This window comes from Rhinolophus sinicus, chromosome 2 (genome assembly GCF_057876585.1).
Source record: "Rhinolophus sinicus isolate RSI-liver-muscle chromosome 2, RSI-T2T, whole genome shotgun sequence".
Taxonomy (NCBI): domain Eukaryota; kingdom Metazoa; phylum Chordata; class Mammalia; order Chiroptera; family Rhinolophidae; genus Rhinolophus; species Rhinolophus sinicus.
This window is the reverse complement of record NC_142502.1, coordinates 161,952,713-161,980,598: the sequence shown is the minus strand read 5'-3', so window position 1 is coordinate 161,980,598 and position 27,886 is coordinate 161,952,713. Positions and strand designations below refer to the sequence as shown.

Below are 27,886 nucleotides of genomic sequence, written 5' to 3'. Positions count from 1 at the left end.
TTTGTCTCAAATAGTATAGTTTCATAATAAGTCTTGGTATCTAATAGAGCAAGTGCTTCTACCTTTTTCCTTTTCTTCAGGAGAGTTTTAGTTGTTCTTGACCCTTTGCTTTTCCACATAAATTTTAAAATAAGCTTATCAAGTTCCATGCACATGTGTGTGAACACACACTTACATATACATACAAAAACTGTTGGAATTGTTTTCATATTGCATTAAATTTCCAGATCAGTTTGGGTAAAGGTGGCATTATTTTATTATCTTCAATCCATGAACATAGTACATTTATATAATTATTTAGGTATTTATTTTCTCTTGACAACATTTACTAGTTTTATGTTTAGAGGTCTTGAACATCATTATTTTTATTCCTAAGTATTTATTATTTATTGGTACTACTATAAATGATACCTTTAAAAAGTTTCTCCTTGTTCTTTGCTAAGATACAGTAATACAATTGATTTTATGTATTGATCTATGTTCATCCACCTTGCTAAACTTCCTGTTAATTCTAATAAGGTATCTGTATATTTTGGGGATTTATATATATAATTATATTGTCTGTGTATGATATTTTTATTTCTCTTCTTATCTTACTGAACTGAGTAGAACTGCAGCACAGAATAGAAGCGGTGAGAGAGTTTTGTTTCCTATCTCAAAAGGAAAGCTTTCAGTATTTCAATATTAAATATAATGTGGGTTTTTTTGGTGATTTTTGTTATATGCCTGTTCCAGTAAATTTGGCTGCATAACCAATTAAAAATTTAGTGGCATAAAGCAGCCATTTATTATGAACACGGATTCTGTGAATTAGGAAATCAGATAGGGCATACCATGGAATGTTTGTCTGTCTGGTCTGTGTTGTCTGAGGCCTTAGCTGAAAGATTCACAGGCAGGGGGAAGGAGTCATCTGCAGGCTCCTTTACTCATGTGTCTGGTTGTTGATACTGGCTCTTGGCAGAGAGCTTCCTTTCCTGTCCACCTGAGTCAGACCATGTGGTCTCCTCACGTGGGCGAGTGTGACCTTCATAGCATGGTAGCTCGTCTGTCCTAAAGCAAGCCTTCCCAAGGAGAGAGAAAGCCAAGTGGAAGCTGTATCCGTTTTACAGCCTAGTCTCAGAAGTCACGTATGTATCACTTCTTCCATAGTCTGCTTGGAGTAGTTAGAAGCCCCCCCACACAGACACAAGAGGAAGGAATGTAGACTCTGCCTTTTGGTGAAAGGCGTGTCTGTCAGTCACATTCTAAGAGGAGCACTTGAGATGGCATACATACATACATACATGTAAATAGTTATATGTGTGTTTAGCTAAAGAGAGAGAAATGCAGAAAATATGATCAGTTATAATGCTTCTTATCAGGTTAAGACTGTTTCCTTCTGTTGATAACATTTAACATATTTGTGTTGAATGGATATTAAATTTTTATGAAATACCTTTTCTCTGTTGAAATGAACATGATTTTATTTTCTGTTCATGTGCTAAATTTCTGTTCATGAATAAATTCAGCTTGGTTGTGATTTGTCTTTTTTATGTATTATTATTTTTCATTAGTTTCAGGTGTATAAAACAATATAATAGACGTTTATACCCTTCACAATGTGATGACTCCCCTCCCCCACTCTACTACCCCTCTGACACCGTATACAGCTGTTACAGTTCCACTGACTCTATTCCTTATGCTGTCCTCCACATCCTGTGACTATCTCTCTCTCTCTCTCTCTCTCTCTCTCTCTCTCTCTCTCTCTCTCTATATATATATATATATATATATATACACACACATACATACATACGTGTATGTATGTATATATATACATATATATGTGTGTGTGTGTGTATATATATGTATATATATATATATAATTGCATTTAGTTGGCTACCGGTAATACTTTTTTTGAGGATTTTTGCATCTTTGAAAGCTTCGATAGTAAAAACCAAATTCCACTTTTTTATTCTTGTGAATATAGCTCCTATGAACATTCATGTGCAAGCTTTTGTGTGGACATATGTTTTCATTTCTCTTGGGCATATGTCTAGGAGGGTATTGCTGAGTCATATGGTAACTCTATGTTAAACTTTTTGAGGCACTGCCAGACTGTTTAACAAAGTGGCTCCGCCATTTACATTCCCACCAGCCTGTGTGACAGTTCCACTTCTCCACAATCTCACCAACTTACTGTCATTTTGATTATAGCCATCCTAATGAGTGTGAAGTGCCATCTCGTTGTGAACTTTTTAAATTATGAAGTATACATAAAATTAAGTTTACCGTTTTAACCATTTTTAGGTGTACAATTTGCAGTGTTGTGCAACCATCACCCCTATCCATTTTGAAAACGTTTTTCGCATTCCAAACAGAAGTTCTGTATCCACTAAAAAATAACTCCACATTCCCCTCTTCCCTGGGAACCTCTTTTCTACTTTCTGTCTTTATGACTGTGCCTATTCTAGATACCTCATACAATATTTGTTCTTTTGTGTCTGGCTTTTCAAGGTTCACCCAGATTGTAGCATGTGTCAGAATGTTATTCCTTTTTAAGGCTGAGTGATACTCCATTGTATGCGTATACCACATTTTGTTTATTCATCTGTGGATAGACATTTGGATGGTTTCTACCTTTTGGCTATTGGAAATAGTGCTGTTATGAACACCAATGTACAATTATTTAAGTCCCTGCTTTCAGTTCTTTTGGGTATACATAGCCAAAGGTTCTAATTTCTCCACGTCCTTTCATGTACTTATTGACTATTTGTATGTCTCCTTTGGAAAAATGTCTGTTCAGTCCCTGGCCTATTTTTGAGAGTGGGGTTGTTGGATTGTAGAGTAAGTATATGTTCAAATTTAGTAAATCTTGCTGGATTATTCTTCCAAGTAGTCTGGTAATGTACACTTCCCTTCAGAATGTATAAAAGTTCTCATGCCAGCATTTGATATTGTCAGAGTTTACAGCTTTTGTTTACTTAATGGGTGTGAAATAGTAGCTTGTGATTTTAGTTTGTATGTCCCGAATTACTGGTGAGGCTGATCCATCATTCCTTCCTCCCTACAAACAGAAGTTTGTCTATTCATATCTTTTTCACATTTTCCATTAGGTTGATGTCTTTCTTATTGATCTGTAGACAATACTTACGTATCTCTTATATGTGTTATAATATCTTCTTTTCAATTTGTGCTTTTAAATTGTTTTACTTTTTGAAGTGGAGAGAACTGAACTTAAATGCGTACTTGGGATTTAACATGGTGTCTGACAAACTAACCACTCAGTAAAATGTAGAATGAATGCTTTGTGGAAATCTAAACATTTTTAAAGAAATAATGCTGCCTAAATTAAATGACAAATGAGTGCTAATGATTTTTACAGTTCTGTGTTAATTGTACCTTTATGGTTATCTAATAATGTTTTGGATCTCCTGTTGTTTGAATGTCCTAGGCGTATTTGCAAGTAGATTAGAAAGACAGTTCTTGCCAGTTTGGGTTTATGCTGAAAGTCATTCAGAGAGGAGTCAATCTATTAGATCTTCCAGATACTTTTATTTTCTAAGATAAAGATGCCCGTATGCACATAATTCTCAGCCAGAACACTTGGCCTGTGCTGGATGGCAGCTGTATAAACATACAGTTTTGATTGTAGGAGCAGAATCCCAGAAAATTTCTCTGATGTTCAACATAGTGAATCCCCTCAAAAAGAAAGCAGGATTTTCTTGGGCCTTTTACTGTCTTTTCCATTTTCAGTTTTATATACATAAAAAATAGTGTCCCTTCTCTTCTAATTTTTTCAAGAATTATATTCTACCTACTTTCAAAATTTATATTGGCCTGTTAAGGCTATTTCTTTCACTATCCCTCCCCCCAAAAAAAAACCCTAAACTTGCTCTTGGTCCAAGAACTCAATTTTGTATGACATACTGCAATACATAAACCCTTCAATTACATAGTTTGGCGAATGAAATTGATAAGTTTTCTACATACAACTTGTGGTTGTTAATTAATACATTTTCTCTGGGTCTCTTCCTCTCCTTGCCTCTCCCTCTTCCTCCTCACCCCGCCCCTTTTTGTTTTAAATAGGTAACCTATCATGTACTTAGAGCTTCTCATTTAAAATTTAATACTCAATACTTACAATCGTGTCAGTTGGGTTATATCTGTAATCTTATTATTTAAAAGTTATATTTTTGCCTGATGTTTTATAGGCTTACATAGTGAGTCTCCAATTGCATTGTCTTCAGAAAAATTCTCATTAATATTTTTCTTTTACCAGAAAAATAACTTGTTTCAGAAACCAGACTTTGATTCTTCCTTCCTGTTAAAAATTGACTACTTGCTTCTTTGGCTCCCACTATTTTCGGTATATACCTATCAGGGCAACTGTTGTATACTCTTTTATTGTATTTATTTGTCTACATTTCTTTCTCTCCCACTCATCTGTGCCTCTTAGATTTGGAGGCCATCTTATTCGAACCCTAACAATGAATGGCATATAATTAGAAGTTCACTAAATGTTAACAGTGATTATCAAATAAATAACATACATCTTTGTGTTGTTTTGAATCTTTCCTGATAAGTCCAATTGAGTCTTTTTAACTTTCTGATCGTGTAATGGAGTTTAGTGATTAAATAATTAGTAAAATAGCATCTCTTCCTGATGGTGTTTCAGAAAATTTTTGACCAGTTAGGGTCCTGATCCTGCAAATCTTACTGTTAGTTAAGAATTAAAGCAATCTAGGTGTGGGTTTACTGGGCCTTTATTTTAGAATCTTAATAATTATTTTAGTAATAGCTAACATTTATAAGACTTACTATTTTACTGTCATTTTAAAAATGTTCTTTACTAATTTAGCTAATTAAATTTTCTATAATGTTACATGTTAGATGCCCTTACCCTCATTTTCATGTTGAAGAAACTGAGGCATGGAGAGATTAAAAATCTTGCTCACCGTTATTCAGTTAGTAAATGGTGAAGCCAGTTTTTGAATCCGGATAGTCTAAGTCCAGCACTGTATTCTTAACCACTATATACATATTAAATCCATTTTCAGTTACAAATGAACTTTGGATTCTAGGAGCAATTTTAATGAAAACTGACACGGTATTTTTCTTAAAGCGAGACAGATGCTATATTTTCTACCAGAGGATGATGACTCATTCAGCCAGGGAGGAGGAGAGGGAATATGTGAGTGAGTTTAGGACTGAATACTACAGAAAGCAATGTGATTGTCAGAGGAATCAGAGAGGAGATTACAGTGAATTTTTTAAATGAGAAATATAAGCATTTTAGCTCATTTACTTATAAAAATAATATGTAGTGAAATACGAGTAACTCTGTCTGGAGTCCTGGGGTTGAGGTCCAGTATTGCAAAAATATTTAACTTCTTGTTTGGGCTAAATCTCTAATACTGCAACAAGAACAAACATATACTTCATTTTCGGCATATTGTGGCAGAGGGGGGGAAGAAAGTAGGCAGGGGGGTAGGTAGGTAGATGAATGGCGTTGAAGTCCAGGTACAAAAGAGGAAAGGGGGCTGTTCAGAAAAGGAAGCTGAGAAAGGAAGAAATATTTAGGGCAGTGAAGGGAGTAGCGGAGAGATACCTGTCTTTTCTGTCAGAAGATCATTGGCTAAAATTGTTTCTTGTGGATCTTCCTCCCAGCTTCGTGAAACTTCTAAGGGGTTCAGTTCTTGTAAAGCAACCCCAGCCCTCTGCCTGTCACTAAGGTAATAAGCACCTCTGTCTCACCCCTTGTTTTGTCCTCTCTGCTCGATGGTCTCAATACATCAACCACTGCAGAGTTACTACTGCTACATGTGGTGCTTTCCAGCTGTGGAGGAAAATAAAAAACAGCTTCTGCCCTAGAGGACTTCACAGTTTAGTTGGGAGTTTGAAATGTAGCTTTATTAAAAGATAATTAACAATATCCTTCATGAGTCAGATGGTAGAGACCATTCCACACTGACCACTCGGCGTAAGCAATTTCACCAGCACCACTGAGCAGGTGACTTTGTCTCCTGCTTCACAGATTAAAATTTCGGTATAAAAGACAAACATCTGTGCTTATTCTCGTCTTCTCGCCTTCATTCTTGGATAAAACTGTGTCCCTTTTCAAGGCTCATTCTTTGGCTTGTGTTTTCTGTTTACCCTCCACACCTTCTCTAACACTAGAGTTTTGCTCTGTCTACTAACATGCCCTCTCGTCTTGCGCAGTACAAATAATTTTGTCATTGGTTCCTTTCCCAAACCCTATGTTTATAGTGCTCGATGGAAGAAAACCCTGTCATCAGCTTTGTACAATACACTCCCCCTGCCACCCCATTTATTCCCCCTTTCCGTCTTCAGATGCCTTAAAAGACTTCTTTACCCCTCAGTCACAGTTCAGTGTTTTGCAGTCATTCTTTTGTCCCCATCACTCCACTGAAACTAATCTGTTAAAGGTTCCCTAATAATTGCCAAATCCAGTGGACCATTTTCAGCCTTTGTCTTTTGATGTCTTTGCAGTCTTTGAAATTTTGTCTCTTTTCCTGAATATATGACTACCTTTCTGACAGTTTTTAATTCTATATTCTCTACAGGTTCCTTTTATTCTGGCTGCCCTTAAAATAACCTTGGCCCCCTTCTTATTTTGTCATCAGCTCTCATGACTCCAGCTATCGATTATATCCTAATATAGTTGCCAGCTGTACATCTCTAGTGTAGACTTCATTCTTAAACCCAAGACTTAGTTATACTTTTGTTCACAGTGATGTCAAACTCAGCAGGTCCAATACGAGTTGCTCATTCTACTTCTTTGTTTCCCACCTTGTTTCTTTTTCTTTATTGCCTGTCTCAGTGAATTTACTTAATTATTTACTCAGTCACCCAAATAGAAACAGGGATCTTTTCATCTTCTCATCTAAAAAAATGACCATATTTCATCAGTTCTGTGTCTTGAGTAGCATCTCTTAAATTTGTCCTTTTATTTCTCATTTCTAGTGGGGAAATCTCGGGGTAAAATTGTTTTCAATTCTCATTAGCATTTTGAAAATTTTCTACATATAATAGAACTCAAATACTTAAATGAATGAGTGAGTGAGTGAATAGGCCTTTTGGAAAAGATATTTGACTATAACAGTAAAGAGAGAAAATGATAGAAACTAAGCTGAGATTAGGAATCACACACTTTCTGGCATGAAATCAGATTTTGATTTAAGAAGAAAGGAATGCCCAAGGTGTATCATCTACAAAATAGTAGTCATCTACAAACGAGAGTGGTGAAAAGAAGCTTCAGTATACTGTGATGTGTAAGAGGAGCCTTTTTATGTTGCTAGTTAGAAAGAACTGGGTTACTTTTTGACAGCCCTTCGACCCTTAGGAGACTATCAGTCATTAGGAGGCTAAGAGGTCGTTTAATTGGGTTAAATTTGTTGTAAATAGTTTGACACCTGAATGGTAAAACCACAGTCTTTCATTTGTCTGGTGATTGAAGAGAAATACAGTAACATTTAATCTGCTTCAAAGCTTCTCACCAATCAATAAGAATTTGAACTTTCTAGTCTGTGCCTGGCATACCTATACATATCTTTTCTATCATTATTTCCCATTCTGTCTGCTTTTATTTTATGTGGTATCCCCTAAATGTCCTTTGTTTCAAACATATTGCACACAGCTCAGCCCACTTAACTGCTGTTTTTCAAGTAGCTCCTATGCTTTGATGAATCTGTACCAGGTATTAATCGAAAGTGAAGTACTTTCCCAAGTCTCACTTGAGAAAACACTTTTTTTTTCTTCATAAAAGCTTTTTGTGACTATTAATCTGGGTCATCTGTTTCATTCCCCTGTCTTTTATCATCTTTGTTGTTTTAGTTTATCCCATCTCAACCTTTGTGGTGCTTCTCTTAACGTTCAGTTTGGTTTAGGTTTCATCCATTTCACAATATTGTATTGGTGTGTATTGATAGCAGTCATCTTTCTGTTTTACTTTTAAATTTACTTTTCTCAATTATAAATAGAAAGCTTAAAAGCAACAAATTCAAGAGGTAAACTGCCAATAGCTTTGTTTTGACACTTAATTTCCATGAATTTGTTCTTTGATTAGCTTTAGAAGTAGTTATCAAAAGAATAAATACATGTTGCATTCATTAACTTTCACCTGGTTTTACATGGTTTTATAAGAGAGATTAAAGATATTTATAATTTGAATTCCCTTATACATTTACATTATTGTGAGTATGTGTGGTTTAAAATTGGAATAGCTGACCAGATGTAAATTGTTTATTATAGATTGCTTGCTAGGGCAGTTGTATTATTTTAAAATAATTTGGAAAGTTAGGGAATTAAGAAAAATGACTGTTCTCATTGTTAATGACATCCATTATCTTACTTTAGTGAAATGGTAATAAATCAGCCATGTAGGTCTTGACACTTAGGTTTTAAAAATCAATGAAAAGTGACAATTCTTTCAGTTTCTTGGCAGTTTATGAGGATTTCATTTTATTTTAAACAAAAACAAAAGGAAGAAGGAAATATGACTTACTACTTTGCACACACATTGTTTATTTCTTAGTAGAGAGAATACTCACTTTTGGGGCTTTAATGTTATTTATAGAAACTATTTAGTATGTTATGTTTAACGTTATTTGTAGAAACTGTTTAGTATGTTGTGTGTTTCAGTTTCAGAACGCAAAAACTATTTTTGTATTTGAAACAATTGTACTTTATGCTTAACCAAGTAAAAGAAGATGAGAAAAGTAGTACCCGAGGACAACGAAATTATTGTAGTGAATCTTCATGTGGTGCATTAATTCATGTGTTTCTCCCTGCGCCTGGGGTTTAGCCACTCCCAAAGCAGCCCAAGTTTTTTGTCTGTATTCTACCCCCTTTTGAACTGCGTGCTCTGTTTGCTCTCTCTCCTTCAGTTTCTTTGTCTCTCTTTACAAATAAGTAGAAAACTTCTTTAGTTCAGAGAGCAAAGGGCCAGGAGAAGAGCTATGTTAAGAAGTTTTTATTTGTGCCAACATAGAAGTGCTTTGTGGTAGGCCATCTGGACCGGAGGCTTTCCTCAGAATGTAAAGTATGTCGTGAGATTTAGAGAGCTGCGATTTGCTCTGCACCTATCTGGGAAGACAGCAGGAAACTTAGGACTGGTTGTAGGTGGCAAGAATGGAAGACAGCTTGCCTGGTCTCACTTCAGTGTGTGGTTCGTCTACACTTACGAACTTCTGCACTGGTAATGTATGTCTCCTTTCCTAGGAAATCGGACCTGTCTCACAAACTTGATTACTCAGTGACACGAGAAGTCTGAGGAGTTGAGAGTGATTCTAGATGCTTTCCTTTTTTTTGTTTTTCCTCCTCCCTTTAAATATATGTGTCAGTAAGAGCATAAATATTTGCCTGCATACTTTCATAAAATATTTAAGACTGTAACCGCTGTATAAACAAATATATTCCAGTTGTGAGGGCAGAGTGGGCTTTGCTCAACTTATTCTTTCCCTGCCCTCCCCCCAAAAATATGGCCATTATATCACTCTTGAGGGGAAAAAATTAAAAGAGCAGCTTTTAAAGGAAAATAATCAAAAAGTGCCTCTCTTAAATAATAGCAAATCCGTTTCTTGGCAGTTTATGTGGATTTCATTTTAGAAATTGTGTAATTAATCTTGACATTTGATTCTATGAAATCTAATCAAAAACTTCATCAAAAACAGAATTATCTGTTTTTCTGTGTTAAATTAAGCAAGACTTTGAGAAAAGGCCATTTTAATTGTGAGTGAATTCTGGGGATAGAAGGAAGTTCGGTCCTTCCCTAGGACCAGCCATCATGTTCAGAGTACTGTAGCAAAATGTTTGGTTTTTGTTTTTAATTTTTTTACTTAACACAATTTCTCTCTTAATTTATGCTAGTAGATGAATTTTTAGTAAGAATATCTTACGAGGAAAAAACAAACTTAGTTTTTAAAAACAGAATAAGTCAACGTTATTTATGTTATTTCATTGAAGCCAGAAATTAGATATTTTCATATAATCATATTGCTAACTGGATGTAATTAATATTGTCATTTACTAAAGAAATAAAATATCCACGCTTTAACAGTTAAAATGTCTTATTTAATTAAAACTGCTTTGAGAGAAAAATTTGATTAGGAAACATTAATTTTTGCATAAATATATCTTCATGTGAACTGCTGTGTTTTTATGAGTATATTTTCTTGTGGCTTATTTCTAAAAATACATTTTAGCTGTTATAGAATTTATAGTGCATGACTTCTTGATATAGTATTTAAATATTTGTCTTTATGTGACAGTATTTGAATACAATGCCATTTTCGAACAAAACAAAATAATTTAAGTTGATAAATGCTTTCTGATGTGAATTTATTAATGTGACAAATCAGTTGCAATTTTGTTTTGTGTTTTGAGGAAATAATGTTTAAAGACAAGGTCTTCCTTTGAATGTGTTGTATTGATTTTTGTGTCTCTCATTAGCCTGAGAATACTATTTTTGAACATCATGATACTTATATTTTTACAAAAATGTTTTCATTCACTATGCATAAAGATCTACAAATTAACCAAACTTGTGTTGAAAATTTGGGTGCATTACTAAATATGTTTACATCACCAATAGAGTTACCTTTGCTTTTTTTTTTACTGAGAAAATAATTTAAATTTTGTTTATAAAGAACTTTATTTTGTAGAAAAGTCATCTAAAAGAGTATAAAGAAGCAAACATCCCACTTCCCAGAGACCTCCAGTCTCTCTACACATCAGGATATGTTTGTATACCTGTGATACACAGTTCTACACAGACATAAAATATACTATAAATGTACCCTGCATGTTTTTTCTCTCCTTAGTATGTTGTCACTCCTACCTAATAAATTTACTCACTTAGGATTATAAATGTACACCATTCTTTTTGAGACCTACATAATATACCATAGTGCAACAACCAGGTATTTAATAAGTCATGTATTAATAGTCCTTTGGGCTAGTGCTTTTTAAGAAACTGAACAATGCATGCTGGTGTTGCTGTTTTCTCTGGTTCTTCACCCACCCCTATTAGCTCCTCTCATCCTCTACTCATCCGCCTTTACCACTCTCCACAGAAGGCCGGCCCAGTACCCTAACGCAGTGCTTTATAGAGAGAGGGGAGATCACAGACCAGTTTTCATACTTGTGTTTTGGATGGTATTTTGTATCATATCATATACTTTTTTGAAGTGGACTATTTTCCCCCCCCCAAAGGTTTATAGGTAATGACTAATCTTAGGGTCATACCATTAGCCCTCCAATCAAACATAAAAATGATCTGATTTAGTTGTTTTTTGACACAAAACCTCAGGGTTCTTTGGAAGTGCAACTCCATTTTTATCTGTTTTGGAATTTAATCTGCAATAATGGCTTCATGTTCTCCAAAAAAAAAAAACAGGGAGTAAATCAATTATGTAATGCAGTCATCCTTACCCCCTAACCTCTTTCAGAAGAGATAAATCACTCAACTTCCCTCCCCCCAAAAAAAGTATAATACAATATGTTTTCATTGTTTTCATGACACAGATGTTCTATAATCTGTGGACACCACCTTTCACTATACTACCCCTGCTCTAGACCATCAGAAGTAATTGTCATAAATTTTGTATATATTATTCCCTTGCTTTATAGTTTTATTATAAACAATACATATTATTTACTTTTATATTTTTTGAACTTTATGTAAAGTTCATCTGACTTGCTGTTTGCACTCGTCATTATATTCCTGAGCTTTGTATATGATGGTGCATGTAGCCATCGTTTATTTTTACCACACTGTAGCCTATAGTTACATCACAATTTAGTTACCAAATTTACAGTTGGTGGACATTAGGTTTCCGGCTTGTTTCTGTTACAAACTGTGCTGTTGTGAACATTCTTGAACATGTCTCTTGGTATATGTATGTGTGCAAGAGCAGAGGTTGGGAAACTGCCTGGCAGGCCACCTGTTTTGTAAATAAAGTTTTATTGGAACAGAGCCACATCCAGTCATTTACATATTTTTCTATAGCTGTTTTTGTGTTATAAAAGCAGGTCTGACTAGTTGCTGCAGAGACTGTATGGTCTCCAAAGCCTGGAAGATTTACTATCTGGCCTATTACAGAAAAAGTTCGCCAACCCGGCTGCAAGACAGGGTATATACACCTAGGAGTGAAGTCATAGGATGTGTGCATCTTCAGTTTTACGGGATGATGCCAGAGTTGTTTTTTTGCCCACCCCAAAGTCATTGAAACAGTTTACTTCCTACCAGTAATGTATGAGAGTTCATGTTACTCTGTATCCTTGGGAATACTTGATATTGTCACACTTTAAATTTTTTACCAGAGTGTGGTGAGAATAAAATGGTATTTCATATGGCTTTAATTTTCCTTTCCAAGATTATTAATGAGGTAATTGAGCCTCATTCGATACGTTTATGTTTGCTTCTCCATGAGATACTTAGTCAAGGCTTTTAAATTTTTTTCTATAGAATTGTTTGTCTAATGGACTTACAAGAATTCTTTATTCAGAATACTAATCCTTTACCAGTTATACATGTTGCAGCTATCTTTTCCCAGTTTGTAAATTGCCTTTTCTCTTTATTGTGTCTTTTAGTGAGCATACACTGTTAATTCTAATGTAGTTAAGTATCAGTCTTTACTTTTATGAGTGGTACTTTCTGTACCTTATTTAGGAAACTCCTCTACTTGCAAGATATGGAGATATTCTCTATATTTTCTAAAGGTTGTATAATTTTGCTTTTAATTCTTTAATATATTTAGTGTGTGTGTGTGTGTGTTGGAGATAGGGACTTCAATGTATACTTAATTTGTACATTTTAGTTTAACTTGTGAAATTCAGCCATTATTTCTTCACATATATATTTTTTTTTCAGCTAGACTCTTTTTCTCCTCTTCTTCTGGGACTCCAGTGACAAAATATTAGTCCTGAGTCTGTATTTATTTTTTCCCTCTATACATAATATAACAATTTTTTAAATAGAAGAGGTCCTAATTTCAGAGGTTGTTTTCTCTTATAAACAGTTCAGAAAGCTTGGTTATCCAATAACCCATAATGTAGGCAATTAGATCAGAAAGGAGTGCAGACCAGCACTCCTCGTAGACCAGCATAGTTAATCAATCTGTAAAGAGAGAAACGTAAGCTATCATGAAAGATTCAAAATTTGAAAATGTGGTACTTTCAGTGATTTAATTTGAAATATAATAGCCTCTAGGACATCATTTTATCACAGTGCTTGACGCACATAGTATTAATAATCTCGGTGAAGACCTAGTCATCGACAAGTGACATTATAATTGTATTCCCTTATTTGGAAGACAAGAAAGTATTTCATTTTAGAAAGATTTACATAAAGTCATTGACATTCATAAGGTGCTAGAATGTTATGGGCATGTCTCATTCTAATATGTTGGATTTCCAACTTTAGGATATTTAGAATACAATACAGTATATGTCTGCAAAGGTAACACATATTCCTTGACAATACGGAAGACAAATTACAATTCACTTTAGAAAATGAATAATGAACAACTATCATTGTAGTTTTAAAACTGTAATATTGAATATTAAAGTTTATTCATTATATATACATTTGCTTACATCTCTAATGAAAGAGACATGCCAATAAGTAGAGTAGACTGATGGATAAGGGTTTATGGACATCCTTTCTCTCTTCTTCCTTCCCCCGCCCCATGAGTTTAAGGACCATTGAGAATTCACTTATAGTTCATACTTTAACCCTCAAGTCTAGAAACTATTTCTAGAAGGAGCAAAGAAATAAGAAACTACTATGGTATGAGGAAAAAGAACTAAAGGAACTAATATAGTTTGATTAAGAAAAGCCCCCAGAAAAAGAGATATGTTCTCTTTACTGAACAGATGTATTCCTAAAAAGTTTATTGTGAATGAGAGTGTAGTGCATTAGAGATTGGGAGAGAAAAAGTTTTCAAACTGGAAAGGGCAAGAGTGATGAATTCTAGAGTATCTCCAAGGAAGGAACTCTTGATCCCAATTTTCTGTGTGGCCATGAGTAAGGCACCTACTTTCCCAGAGTCTTAGTTTACTTATCTATAAAACAGCAGGAGGGGTTGTTGGTCTTTAAGATAGTCTCTTTTCTAGCGTTAGTAGTCGATGAGTACAAAGTTAATTGCCTCATACTCTAATATGTATTCCTTTATAAAATTGGAACTCTGTGCCTAGAGGAAACTTAACTTTAAAAAAACTAAGGTTCAGAAGCAATGCATTTTGGCTTCAATTTAAGTAACATATGATAAGGAACATGATACGTTTTGATTGTGAAATACAGATAATGTAGAAATACACTAAAAAATTTCCCTTTATCCCTATCTTTCTAATCTCTTCTAGTCAGAAGTAACCCAATCACCAGTTTGATGTGTATGTTTCTAGACTTTTTTCTATATGTACATTATATACCTATATAAATATCAAGTTTTTTGCTTTTTTTTTTAAAGTATGTTTTGGTGTGCATGTGTGTATTTTAATAAATTATTCAGTATATGTTGTTTTGCAGTTTGTTTATTCCACGTAAACTGTCTTGTAGAGCTTTCCAATTTTTAGCTTATACACCTATTGCATTGTTGCATGGTGTTCTTTGGTGTGAACATATCATAGCTTATTAACCCATCCAGAGACTTTAGGTCATTTCCAATTTTGTGGCATTAATGAACAGCGAAGTAAAAAACACTATGCAGGTTAATAACTTACTGAATCCTCAGTATATGGCAGTGTGCTGTGCGTCATTTCATCTAACAATCTCAGGCTTAAGTACTAATTAGCAGACTCATTAGCATGAATATATTACACATGTGGAAACCATTCAAAGAGCTGCTAAGCAGCAAACAGATTTACTCAAGCAGTGTAACACCAGAGCTCATGCACTATGCCACAGCTTTTATTGGGTTCCCGAAGCAACTCTTGCCCCTAAAAAGGTGAGGAGCCAAGATTTTAGACAGGAAGGAGTCCTAGAATTTTAGAGCTATAAGGACCTATAGAAATCAACTATTATACTGCTTTACATCTCCTTTGTGGTCTGGAATTGATCATCCAAACCAGGCAACTTGAGAGTGAAAGGAGCATTATGATAATACTTATACGGAAATAGCAGACGTGTTTGTCCTGGACAAATTGAGACACATGGACACTTTAACCTTAGCCGAGGCCACCATCACCTGTCACCTGGGTTGCTGCAGTAGCATCCTGCCTATTCCCCTAGCATTTACTCTTATCTTGTTTTGGTCCATTCACACCCAGCAGCCAAATGACCTTTTTAAAATAAAAACCTGGTTAGATCACTGAATAATTTAAACCCCTTCATTGGCTTCATGAAAAATATGTATATTTATTCAGTCCTCCTGTGATTATTGTTAGAATGCAACGTGAAACGGAGTAAAGCACACTTCAATTGTGAGTCAAGAGTTTTGAGCCTCAGATACCTAGACTAGTTTGGTGACCTTGGGCAAGCTATTTTCCTTCTCAAGCTGTTTCCTCAAATACAAAATATAGGTAGTATGAGGAAAGGGATGAGGTAATAAATGTGAAAGGTACAATATAAATGCAGGACATTGTTAATAGTTAACTTTGTGCTTATTATGCCCTTTGAAAAATTATCCTTGTGTCTTATCACAGTATCTAGCAGGTAATGGTAGGGTTTTTACAAGCTGAACAACCTTTCATGTAACTATCCAAGTTTCACAAAATAAAAACCTTAGTCATTTTTTTAAAAATTCACAGTTCATAAAAGTTAAGTGACTTGGCAAAAGTAAAAGCTATTTACCGTGTCAGTGCTAAAACCCAGGACTATATAACCTTCGCATTATAGTCTGGTAATCTTTCCACCAGGCTCTGCTGTCTTCCTAAAATAATTAAGATTATTTGTTTATTAAAATCACAAATACTTTAATTGATTGTAATTTAAATATATAACTCATCCTTTGTAAATTGAGAACAATCCAGAAGAGCACGTCCATGTAATTTACTGACTTAAGACCTTTGGCTTACAAGTGATAGCTTGCAAAAAGGGAATTTATTAGGTTACATAGTGAATTAGTATGAATGTTAGAGCAGCTCTCAGAATTGAAGGTCATGGCTTTAGAGACTAGAGCTGGAGCTTGGAGCAGTTGAGGTTCTCTATCTTCCTTACGGCTCTAGGTCAGTTTCCTTATAGCTGGCAAACCAAGAGATGGGCTATACCTCCTTTTCTGGAAAATTGGGAGGATTCCATTTTGCATAGCCCATATCTCACAACCAGGCCCCTTTGGTGTAGTATAAGATGGAACCATATTAAGGGGGATCAAATATACGGTGATGGAAGGAGGACTGACTCTGGGTGATGAACACACAGTGAGATTTATAGATGATGTAATACAGAATTGTACACCTGAAATCTATGTAATTTTACTAACAAGTGTCACCCCAATAAATTAAAAAAGATGGAACCATATGAAATTGGTAATAGGCAAATACATTTTTATCAACTAAAAAGGCCATTTCACGTGTTTCAGTCTATTAATAGTGTGGGGTGGTAGAGGAGTGAATGAAGCATCATAGATTGACAGCCCAGAGGAACCTCAAAAAAGGGTGGACTTCCACAAAAGAGAAGATCTGCTGTTCTTCCAACTAGAAGAAGGAAAATGGGAAAGCATTCTGGGCAGACTAAAAAAATTAGTGACCATAATATAACACCCTTACAGAGAGTATATGAATCAGCTAGAATTCAGCTAGACCACTGTGGAAATGAAACATGCAAGAATTCCTAAAATGAGCGACTGAATTGTTCTTACAGCCGTGTTTCCCTGAAAATAAGACCTAGCCGGACAATCAGCTCTAGTGCATCTTTTGGAGCAAAAATTAGTATAAGACCTGGTCTTATTTACTATAAGACCAGGTATGATATGATATGATATGATATGATATGATATGATATGATATGATATGATAATATACCTTAACATAATATAATACAGGGTATAGTATAATATAATATCGGGTATAATATAATATAATATACCAGGTATAATATAATGCCAGGTCTTATATTAATTTTTGCTTTGTACAAAAGACACATTAGAGCTGATTGTTCGACTAGGTTTTATTTTCGGGGAAACACGGAAGTTCTTTTCTTAAGCATTTCAGAGTTTGACAAATCTGCCTTTATGTAACAAATGTGCCCAAAGCTCTCCAATTATACCTTTTGTACTCTGCTGTTATATGTTAAACATTTATTGAATGTCAAACGTATCCTAGACACCTTCCTCATAACAATCCTATTTAAACATGAAGAAATTAAAGTTCGAAGAGGTAAAATCATTTGCCTGAGATTATGCAACTGATTTATGTGGAACCAGAATTTGAAGTCTAAATTGAAGATTAAACCCAACTTTTCTTTCCATATTAGTACTTCTCAAAGATTGTCCCTGAAATACCTAAAGGCAGAAGAGAGTATATATGTTACCCCGAGAGGTCTGTAGGCATATATAATCTTAAATAGGAATATTGTTTACTGCTTCATAATAAATGGTGAAAGCTTTTCTTTTTAAGTGGTGAGAGTGTTTAACTCAAATTTTGAGTTAAATGGTCTTTTCAAGAAGCTGTTTGGCACATTGTCTCGGTATGAGAAAAATGGCACACTCTGCCTTACTCAGTTTATGTCACTCTGGTCCAAACCATTCTTAAATAAGATCTAAATTCACTCCTGAATCTTTCAGCTTATCGTGAATTAACCAATAGCAATTCAACTTTCTATATTCGTGAATTCTGATTGACCCAGCAGTGTACTCTAAAGTCAACACAGCTTTGGAGGCAGTTGGTAATTTCTATGTCATAAGTAAACTTTAAGTATATTATTTTTGTTGTGATATACTAAAGGCAAATATTAGCTGTGTGCTATATAGAAACCATACCTTTTCTTCAAGAGGTTGGGGCATTAGGGGGAAAGAAGGAACAGCAAAGAGTCTTTCGCTAATTACATAGCAGTATTTTGTGGGCTTTTGGGAGTATAGTAAGTAGTGAAGTGTGCTTTTTGGTCATTGGTGCTGAAGGTGAGTGGTGTTCGATCTGATACATAAAAGCAAAACTGAAGTCATTTATACTCCTTTTTTATTTTCATAGAGAAGTGTGATAATGGTGTGGTAATTAAAAAGGATGCTTTGAATAGTTTGCTGTCTTGAAAGTTTCCGAAAGTCTGCAAAGTGATGTAGGTAGTGAATGTTTTGGTGAAAAAAACAATTAAGGTGATGGTATAATAATGGGGAAAATTTGACCTTGGGGAGAATTTTCATAATTTGATTTATATGTCAGATATATTCACTTTCACTATTTTAAATTAGTTGAAAGAGCTATACAAATTTTTGTAGAAGTTAATCTGTATAAAAACAATGAGGTTGTTTTTTTGTTTTTTTCAATTTTTCTCATGTTTTAGACTTACCTGGTATAATTCTTATTTGTCATTAGATTCTTAAGCAGTTTACTTTAAAAATATTCCATATTTTCTTTATTTTATAGATGATAGTATATCTGCTGCAAGTACTTCTGATGTTCAAGATCGCCTCTCAGCTCTTGAGTTACGAGTTCAGCAACAAGAAGATGAAATCACTGTGCTAAAGGCAGCTTTGGCTGATGTTTTGAGGCGTCTTGCAATCTCTGAAGATCATGTAGCCTCAGTGAAGAAGTCAGTCCCAAGTAAAGGTAATTGTGTTTTAAAATAGGAAAAGTCTTGCTTTTTGCAACACTTTCTTTGCAGTAGTATATAAAACTTGTGTATTTTATCAGTGACATTAAAATAGGCAATATAAACTATAGTTTCTCTTTTGGAATTGGGAGCAGCAACTATTGCCACTTTTTCAAAAAAAATTGCCTGAGAGGGGAAGATGGTAGTAGCTAGAAGAAGATGCTAAATTGAAGGTCAATTTTACTTTTTAAAAAATTTTTATTTTTTAAGATGTTGAAGACTTGAGCACAAAGATATGTTGAGGACAAAAAAGCAGTAGAGAGGAAAGTATTTGTAGGGGACAGGTGGTGGTAATAGATGAGGCAAGTTTCCTGAGAGTTTGAGAAAGGATCTTAGAGCAGGTAAGAAACTATTAGTCTTAAACAGAAAGAAGACTAGCATGGAAAAAGACAAAACTAAATGGACTTTGCTACATATCACAGTTTGGGGCTGGAACTTCATTCCTTATCACTGTCTCCTCACACAATGATGCCCTTTAAGAAAATAAGACAGTTCCTGGGTAGTGATAAAAGAGGGAGTAAATGTTTTGAATGGTTACAGTAGAAAATAGAAGGCCATAGACATGTGAAAGAAATGCTCAGTGACCTTAAGAACAATAAGGTAGGAAACTTGGGGGAGGGGCATTCATTCAGTCTGGTTTTGTGATTGCCATTCTTATATTATACCTCCCACCCTCAAGGACGCTGGGCCTAGGTGTTAACAGTGCAGACTTAGAGATAGATGGTGGCAGAAGGATATTTTCCATTATTGGTTAGTAAGATAAATGTGTCAGTGACAAGGGATAAGGGACTTGAAAGTTTGGCAAAAGACTTGATAGAAACCACTTTAGCTAATAATGTTATATTGTGGTTTTTTAATTTTTTGAGGACCAACTTTGAGTATTGCCAAGATCACTCCAAATAATTTATTTGGTTATAAATTGATTTTTATAACAGGATTCTGGAGTTAGAGTAGAATGAGGAGCCAGATAGTTGATATATGTGGGCTTTACAGGGTAGATAAACTTGGCTTAGAGGAAGAGCAAGTTTCCCATCTGTAATTGGTGTGTGAGGTGTAATCAGACAATACAGTGAATACTTAAATTTAAAAAATTTTATGACAGTAAAAAACACATTGCTATTAATCCCCCTCAAAACATGCTCCCTCACTTCGGAAACATGTATCCCATTGTTCTTGCCACTTTCTGAAGCAGTTCCGGAAGTCCTCTTTTGTGAGTATCTTTACTTCATCCATCATGACAAGCTCCATGTCACACATCACTTCTAGTATGGCAATTTCTGTCAAATAAAAACATTACGGTCTGTCCTCATCCACCTTATTTTCTGGATCTGGCAACGTGCAACTTCTGGTGCTTCCCCAAAGTCCAATCAGGACATCAAGGCAGTCACGACAGCACAACTAAAGACACTCATAAAAGAGGACTTCCAGAACTGCTTCAGAAAGTGGCAAGAAAATGGGATAAATATATTTGAAGCGAAGGGGGAATATTTTGAGGAGGATTAAAGGCTATGTCTTTTAATGTAATAAGTTTTTTAAATTTTGTTTAAACATTTTATGTAGTATGCTGTATATAAACATTTTATATATAGTATGCTATAGAAAGTAATTGGAAAAAATATTAAGTGATTCTTCATTATTGGCATTGTATATAGTCTAATAAAAATCAACTATCAGTTTTGACATTAAACAGGATTAATATATTATGGTATGAATATTTGGAATAAATAATTGAAGCAAAATATTTTCTAATAAATGAAGTTTTCATAAAATACTTCATAAGAAAAACAATGAAATTATTCTGTAGGGATTTTGTATTTTTCCCCTTCAATTCAAAAGTAAAGTCATTTCTGATACAGTCCAAATTTTTATCTTATGTGAATCTTTTCTAGTCCCTTGTGAAATTAGAATTTATGGTATTCACTTTCACATAAATTCCTGACAGGACAATAATCACTATCATCTTCTTAAAGTATTTACATTTTCCAGAGGACTTTTCTTTAGAGGTAAGACTAAATCCTCATGGACAAATAGAGTGGAATCCTTTTATGAAGCTATTGTTAAAAGTGTAGGTCAACTTCCTTATTGATGAAGACAGCTGTTATATAGTTTTGCTGAATGGTGGCAATATGGGGGACATGATTTGGCTTCAGTTACGGCTAAAACTAAATGTTAATGACGTGTATGCTGATAGCTTAATGATATTCTACTATGTCACTTCGTAGTAGTATTGCCATTCACTAAATGCCACCTAACTAGTCATTTCAGTATTTTTAGTTGTCTTCTTTTAGTTTATACTCTCCAGTGTGCCAGCAGTAGAGTAGTCCCCCCTAATGCACAGGGGTACATTCTAAGACCCCCACTGGATGCCTGAAACCGTGGATAGTACCAAACCCTATATATGTTGATTTTTCCTATACATACATACCTGTGATAAAGTTTAATTTATACATTAGGCACAGTAAGAGATTAACAACAATAATAATAACAGCACAATTGTAACAAATACTGTAATAAAGGTTATGTGAATGTGGGCTTTCTCTCCCAAAATCTTATTGTATGTACTGTACTCATCCTTCTTCTTGTGATGATGTGAGATAATACAATGTCTGTGTGATGAAATGAAGTGAGGTACTCAGAACGGTGTGCAGTGTGCAGTTTAAAACTTAGGAATTATTTATTTCTGGAATTTTCCATTTAATATTTTTGAACCACGGTTAACCGCGGGTTACTGAAACCTTGGAAAGCAAAACTGCAGATAAGGCAGGACTGTTAAAAGCTAAGCCCTATTTTTTCTTGAGTATATTATGCCAGAAACTTAACTGAGGTAGAACGTTTTCCCAATACTTTTTAAGGTGCCAGTCATTTAAATTTCTCATATACCTTCTCTTCTGTTGGAGAATTCTTTCCTTTTGACGGCATATGTTCATAATATATGCACCAGTTGCAACTGAATCCCTGCCAAAAGAAAAAAAAAAATACCTGTACTTTGGAGCAAAATGGAAGGTCCAGGGAACACTTTGGCAGTTTTAACTGCCAAGGAGACATATTATGTCACAGCTGGTGCCTGGGAAACCTATTAAGATCTTTTGGGGTGACCAAATGAATGTAATTTGAGAATACAGCCCTGTGGCATTATGTGAAGACAAGCTGTTAGTACACAGTGGTATAAAAGCAAAGGAGTCAAATTTATCTAAGAGTGGGAATCAGTCATTTTAAACCAGGAAACTGCTAGTAAACCAAAAGTATTAAGCATTATAACTGCCACTTGAGAAATGAGAGAACCCAGAGGCAAAATTGAGTCGTAGAGGATGTCAGTTCTCCAAAAGAAACATTTCTAATTATGTAGACTCTGGGATGGTGTGTGCCGGCACAGATGTGTTATCATTTGGCTTCTACTCCACATGACATTCGGGAGAAGACAGGGATTGCCATAGGTTTGCTGTAAATGTTGTTGATAAGTGAATTGCATTAAGCATGTTGGAATGTGTGAATTCCCTCGGTGGGGCCCTTGGGCTGAAATGACTCATAAATGTGGTAGGGGATGGGAAACTGTCTTATTATTTTGGCAATAGATCAAAGACTTCTAAACTGCTCTTTGAATATCGAAGTACATGAGTGACTATTACCCAAGACCAGGAAGCAATTACCACGTATAGAATTCTATTTCTCTATAAGAGTCAAATCCTTTGGTCATTTCAACTCAAAATACACTTTTAAAAAATTAGTGGTCAAGAGTTAAAAAGGACTAAAGTACACCTTCCTGGGAGACAAGAGGAAAGGAGAAGTTTACAGATAAAATTCAAATGGAAAAGATAAAATTTTATGGAGTATATGTAGTCCTCAATCTTCTCAAAGAATGAAGCAAAGTAATTGAGAGAGACTGAAAAAGAAAAAGTTGGCAGGGAGCTTGAGAATACGGAGAGTGGCAGAGATCTGCAGTTGGCATAAAATAGAGAATCTGAGATAAGTAACAGATTTTGAGTATCAACTAGAGTTCGTGCTCCGTGAACCATTTTACCCTTCTACTCAAAAATTTCCCCATCCTATAAGGCCTCAAATTATTTCCTGAAAATGATCTTCCCATTTTTCGTCTCTTCTTGGAATTGTTTTTAAGTTTTTTTTGTTGTTTTTTGTTTTTTTTTTTATTGGGGAAGGGGAACAGGACTTTATTGGGGAACAGTGTGCACTTTCAGGACTTTTTTCTCCAAGTCAAGTTGTTGTCCTTTCAATCTTAGTTGTGGAGGCTTCTGTTCAGCTTCAAGTTGTTGTTCTTTCAGTCTTAGTTGTGGAGGGCGCAGCTCAGCTCCAGGTCCAGTTGCCTTTGCTAGTTACAGGGGGCACAGCCCACCATCCCTTGCGGGAGTCGAACCGGCAACCTTGTGGTTGAGAGGACACACTCCAACCAACTGAGCCATCTGGAAGCTTAGCAGCAGCTCAGCTCAAGGTGCCGTGTTCAATTTTAGTTGCAGGGGGCGCTGCCCACCATCCCTTGCAGGAGTCGAGGAATTGAACTGGCAACCTTGTGGTTGAGAGCCCGTGCTCCAACCAACAACTGAGCCATCCAGGAGGCAGCTCAGCTCAAGGTGCCGTGTTCAATCTTAGTTGCAGGGGGCAGAGCCCACCATCCCTTGCGGGACTCGAGGAATTGAACTGGCAACCTTGTGGTTGAGAGCCCACTGGCCCATGTGGGAATCGAACCGGCAGCCTTCGGAGTTAGGAGCACGGAGCTCTAACCGCCTTAGCCACCGGGTCGGCCCTGTTTTTAAGTTTTTTTGTATGTCTCTTTTGTTGTTCCTGCTAGATTATATATAAACTGTTTGAAGGCAAGGATAGTTTCTTACTAACATAGCTACTAGCCTTGGAATGACACAGTAAATACTTGTTAAATTGAATGTGAAAGAAGAAGAAAGTTACAGAAACAGGAAGCTGGGGTTTAAAAAAATTACTGCTTTAGAGAGAGGGATTGGGATAGATGCAAGAATAAGAGGGTATTATGGATGAAGATAGCAAGGATTTCAGATTTTGAGGTTTTGAATATGCAGCAGTTCCTAGTGATAACTTCACTGTGTGACTCTAAATACAGTGAGTGTATTTGCAAACTGTCAGGCTAAGGTATCAGAAAGGTCATCCGTTTAGGACTATCATCAAGGGATAGAAACCATATAATTAGTATTCTCATGTCATGATACAGTATAAAAATTATTGTTGGCCTTCAACACTGGGATTTTGATGGTTTCCACTGTGATTAAAACTAAATTGGTACCTTCCTGATTTACAGACTTTTAGCCTAAATTTCTCTATTTCAGCTGGGTTGCTGCTCAGAAATAGAACTACTTTTGTACCTATGGGTACTAGAGGTCACTGTTGCTTCTAGTCTTGCAGGCTAATCTTTGAGAGGGTTATGGCTCAGACTTTATAATGCCCAAGCACTGGGGGCGAAGGATATATGTACACATACACATGCATGCATGCATACATACATGCATAAATGTAGCTAATGATGCATCCTAGTCAGGAACTTATATAGCTGCAATAATCATTTTTATGTTCCTTCCAGTTGAGTTTCTAATATTCTCAATTTCAAAGAATACACTTTAGACTTCTCAACTGAAAAAAAGGCCATCATTCACAGTTGCTTTTTGTTTTCTACCTCTGCTTTTACTTAATTCACTGCCTCTACTGTGGGAGATCATTCACTCTTTTATCCAGATGCTAAGGATTCCCAGTCCTGAGAGTTATCTCAAATTAAACTGTAGGATTGAAAGTGACCATGAAAATCTTCTGGTCTCTTACTATTTAAGTATCTGGTGACCTTGATGATTAAGTCTATTATCTGCTTAGATATTTCTTTTCTCCCTACTCTACTTGGTAAATTCCTGTCTATTATCATGGCACAGCTCAGTATGTCCCTCTCCACTAGGCAGAATTATTCCTTTCTACTTACTTACTTACGTAACCATTCCTTATGTCTGGAGTCACATCTTGATTTCACTGCCTACTATAATATAACTTTGAGCATGTTAATAATCTCTTTAGGCTTCAGTTTCTTCATCAGCAGAATTGGGATGATAGTAATAAATCCCTTTTAGGATTATGGTGAAGGTTAAAGGATGTAACAGTTATAAAGTACTTAGAACAGTGCTTAGCACATAGCAAGTGCTTGATAATTAATATTACTCCACACCACTTACTGTATTGAAAGTTGTCTGTTTCCTTCATCTTTTCAATGTGCTAGGCACTGTTTTAGGTGCTGGAGATTAAAGAAATAAAAGATACTGCATTTGCCCCACAGAACTTTAGGTAAAGTGAGAAAACAGATAAGTCAGTAAGCACTAAGTACAAAATTGTATGATAATTGGTATTAAAAAGTTAAATTTAGGGTGTTGTGGGAACACCTAGGATAAATAAGTACCTAACTCAAACTGGAGTTGAGGGTTCCTTGCAGGAGGTGACATCGGCACTCGTTTAACCTTGGTGGTCTTAACAGCCACTTGGTGCCAATTTCCAAGTTGTTATCTATATTTTAAATTTTAGCACTTCAGAATTATCTACTTACTAGATTGCTCTGCTTATATGTCCTTCAGAATTTATAAATGTAAAATGTCCCCAAACTGATCTCATCATCTTTTAAACCCTAAACATTTCTTAAAACTACCTCCTTTTCATTCACACTACTTAGCTCTTGTTTCAGGTCCCCATCGTCTTATGTTTGGACCATTGCCCTGAAATCTGCTCATCAGTTAGCCTTTAGAGCATTTCTCTAAATTATAGATTGAACTAAGTCGTTTTTTTCAGCGTAAAACCTTTTAGTGGTCTCTGTCCTCTAGCTAATGTCACTGTCATCTGACTCCAGTATACCTCTGCCATCTGGACTCACTTCTCCCATTTGGGCTCTGCCGTCTCTTATGCTACATTCTCACCATATAAAGAGCTTTTTGTCTATCCCCACCCCTGCCCGTGCTACATATATATACACATCCCACTTTGCTGTTACATACTTTCTGTTCCTTTATACATACTGGAATAAAATCCCAACATCTTATTTCCTGCCTCTTATCTTCTAAGATTTTGTTCTGCATTACTTCTAGGAAGCCCTTCTTGAGCTCTGTGTCCCTATTCATCCTTACAGAATTATGTGTCTTTTCTTCGCACATCCATGGTACCCTGTTTATGTTACTCTGTTATTAATACTTATCACATGTTTTTATTGTCAGTGTGATTCTTCTGCAGGATTTTGACCTTCTTGATGCCAGTGGCTGTCTTGTACTATTTTGTAAACACAAGGCTAAGATTATAATAGGCCCTGAGTAAATATTTGATGGGTAGATGGATGACAAATACATGTTAATTTAGGCAAGCGGCGATGACTAGCATATGCCAGAGAGAAGGACCATCCAGGTGCAAAAGCACAAAGGAGTAAAAGTACTTAATTTAGGAGTTCAGAATAAACTAAAGCATGAAGTGTGAGGTTGGGAGTGTCAAGAAATGAGCCTGGACTAGTAGGTAGACCTCATAGTGAAAGGTTTCCTTATACCTTGCTAAGGAATTCAGTTTTTATCCTGAGGGCACTGGAGAGTCATTAAAGGATTTTAAACCAAGGAGTGACAGGTAGATTTACAGTAATCCATTAATCTAAGATGATTATATCTATTGCGTCTTAACATATCTGAAGTTGCAGTGCATGTTACAGTTGATTGTGTCTTACAGTTCCCATGAGCAAACACTTCTTTCTAGTGGTGTTCAAGATAATGGTGCATATTACATTTGATGGTGTATTCAATTCACAGACATATAGCATGTTTTAGAAAGATCATTCTGGCACAGTGTAGAGAATTATCCTTAAGAGCAGGATTATACTGCAAGAAGGGAGTATAGAGATAAAGTGAACATACTCCAGAAGAGAAATTTGAGGCAGTAGTGGTGAAGATGCATCCATTTAGTCATTTAGATGATGATTAAGTGCTTTCTATGTGCCAAGCACAGTCCTAAGCATGGGGAATACATACAAGAGTCTCGGGAGAAGCAGGGTTTCCAGAGAGTTACAGATCATTATAAATGGCGATTAGGACTGTGAAGGAAGTAAGGAAGGTAGTGAGAGAGTAAACTAGGAGAGGCACTTTAGATAGGGTGATCATAAAAGCCTTCTTTGAGGAGGTGGAATTGAGCTGAAATTTAAAAGATGAGGATGCGCCTTCCAGGTGAAGAACTTTCCAAGAAGAAAAGCCAAATGCAAAAGCATTGGTATAAGAAAGGATAGGGAGGAAAATTGAATTCAAGATTTCAGTCGTATGTTCAAAAATCAAATCCACCTTGACTTTATCTCACACTATATACAGAAATTAAGTTAAAATGGGTTGTAGACCTCAATGTAAGGACTAAAACCATAAAACTTCTATAAGAAATTATAGGAGAAAATCTTAGAGACCTTGGGTTTGACAAAGGTGTCTTAAATAGGACACAAACAAACATAAGTAATAAGAGAAGATTAATTGAGCTTTATCAAATTTAAAAATCTTGTTCTAAAACTTTTGAAAATAAAAAGGCAAGCTATAGAACAGGAGAAAATATTTGCATAACATACATTTGTCAGTAGGACTTTTACCTAGAATATATGAACAATTCTTACAACTCAGTAATTAAGAAGACAACCCATTTAAAAATAGGCAAAAGATTTGAGCAGACACATCAGCAAAGAAGATATATGGATGTCAAATAAGCACATGAAAAATTATTTAACACCTTTAGACATTAAGGAAATGCAAACTAAAACCACAGTGAGATGCCACCACGTGCTCACCAGGATGGCTGAAATTAAAAAGATTGGTCATTCCAAGTATTTTCAAGGATGTGGAGCAGCTAGAAATTCATACAGTGCAGATGGGAATGTTAAATAGTACAACTACTTTGGGAGTTCCTTAAAAAGTTAAACATTCACTTGCTATACTACCTAGGTATTTACCTTTAAGAAATGAAAGCATATATCTACACAAAGTCTTGTACACTTATGTTCATTGTAGCTTTATTTGTAATAGTATAAAACTGGAAACAACCAAATGTCAACAGGTAAACGAATAGAAACATTGTGGTATATCCATATAATGAGATAGTACTGGGCTGTAAAAAGGAATAATCTATCATGG

At 35.4% G+C, this 27,886-nt stretch overlaps 1 protein-coding gene across 6 annotated transcripts in view; it reads left to right on the top strand.

The window, feature by feature from the left end:
* The window catches only part of EML4 (EMAP like 4), a 141,054-nt gene that overhangs the window by 36,892 nt on the left and 76,276 nt on the right, over positions 1 to 27,886 (top strand). For all 6 annotated transcript variants that reach the window (XM_074331922.2, XM_019757062.3, XM_088796196.1 and 3 more), the window contains exon 2: positions 18,521 to 18,703. In XM_074331922.2, coding sequence (XP_074188023.1) covers positions 18,521 to 18,703 — 183 coding nt within the window. The remainder of the gene's footprint in view (positions 1 to 18,520; positions 18,704 to 27,886) is intronic.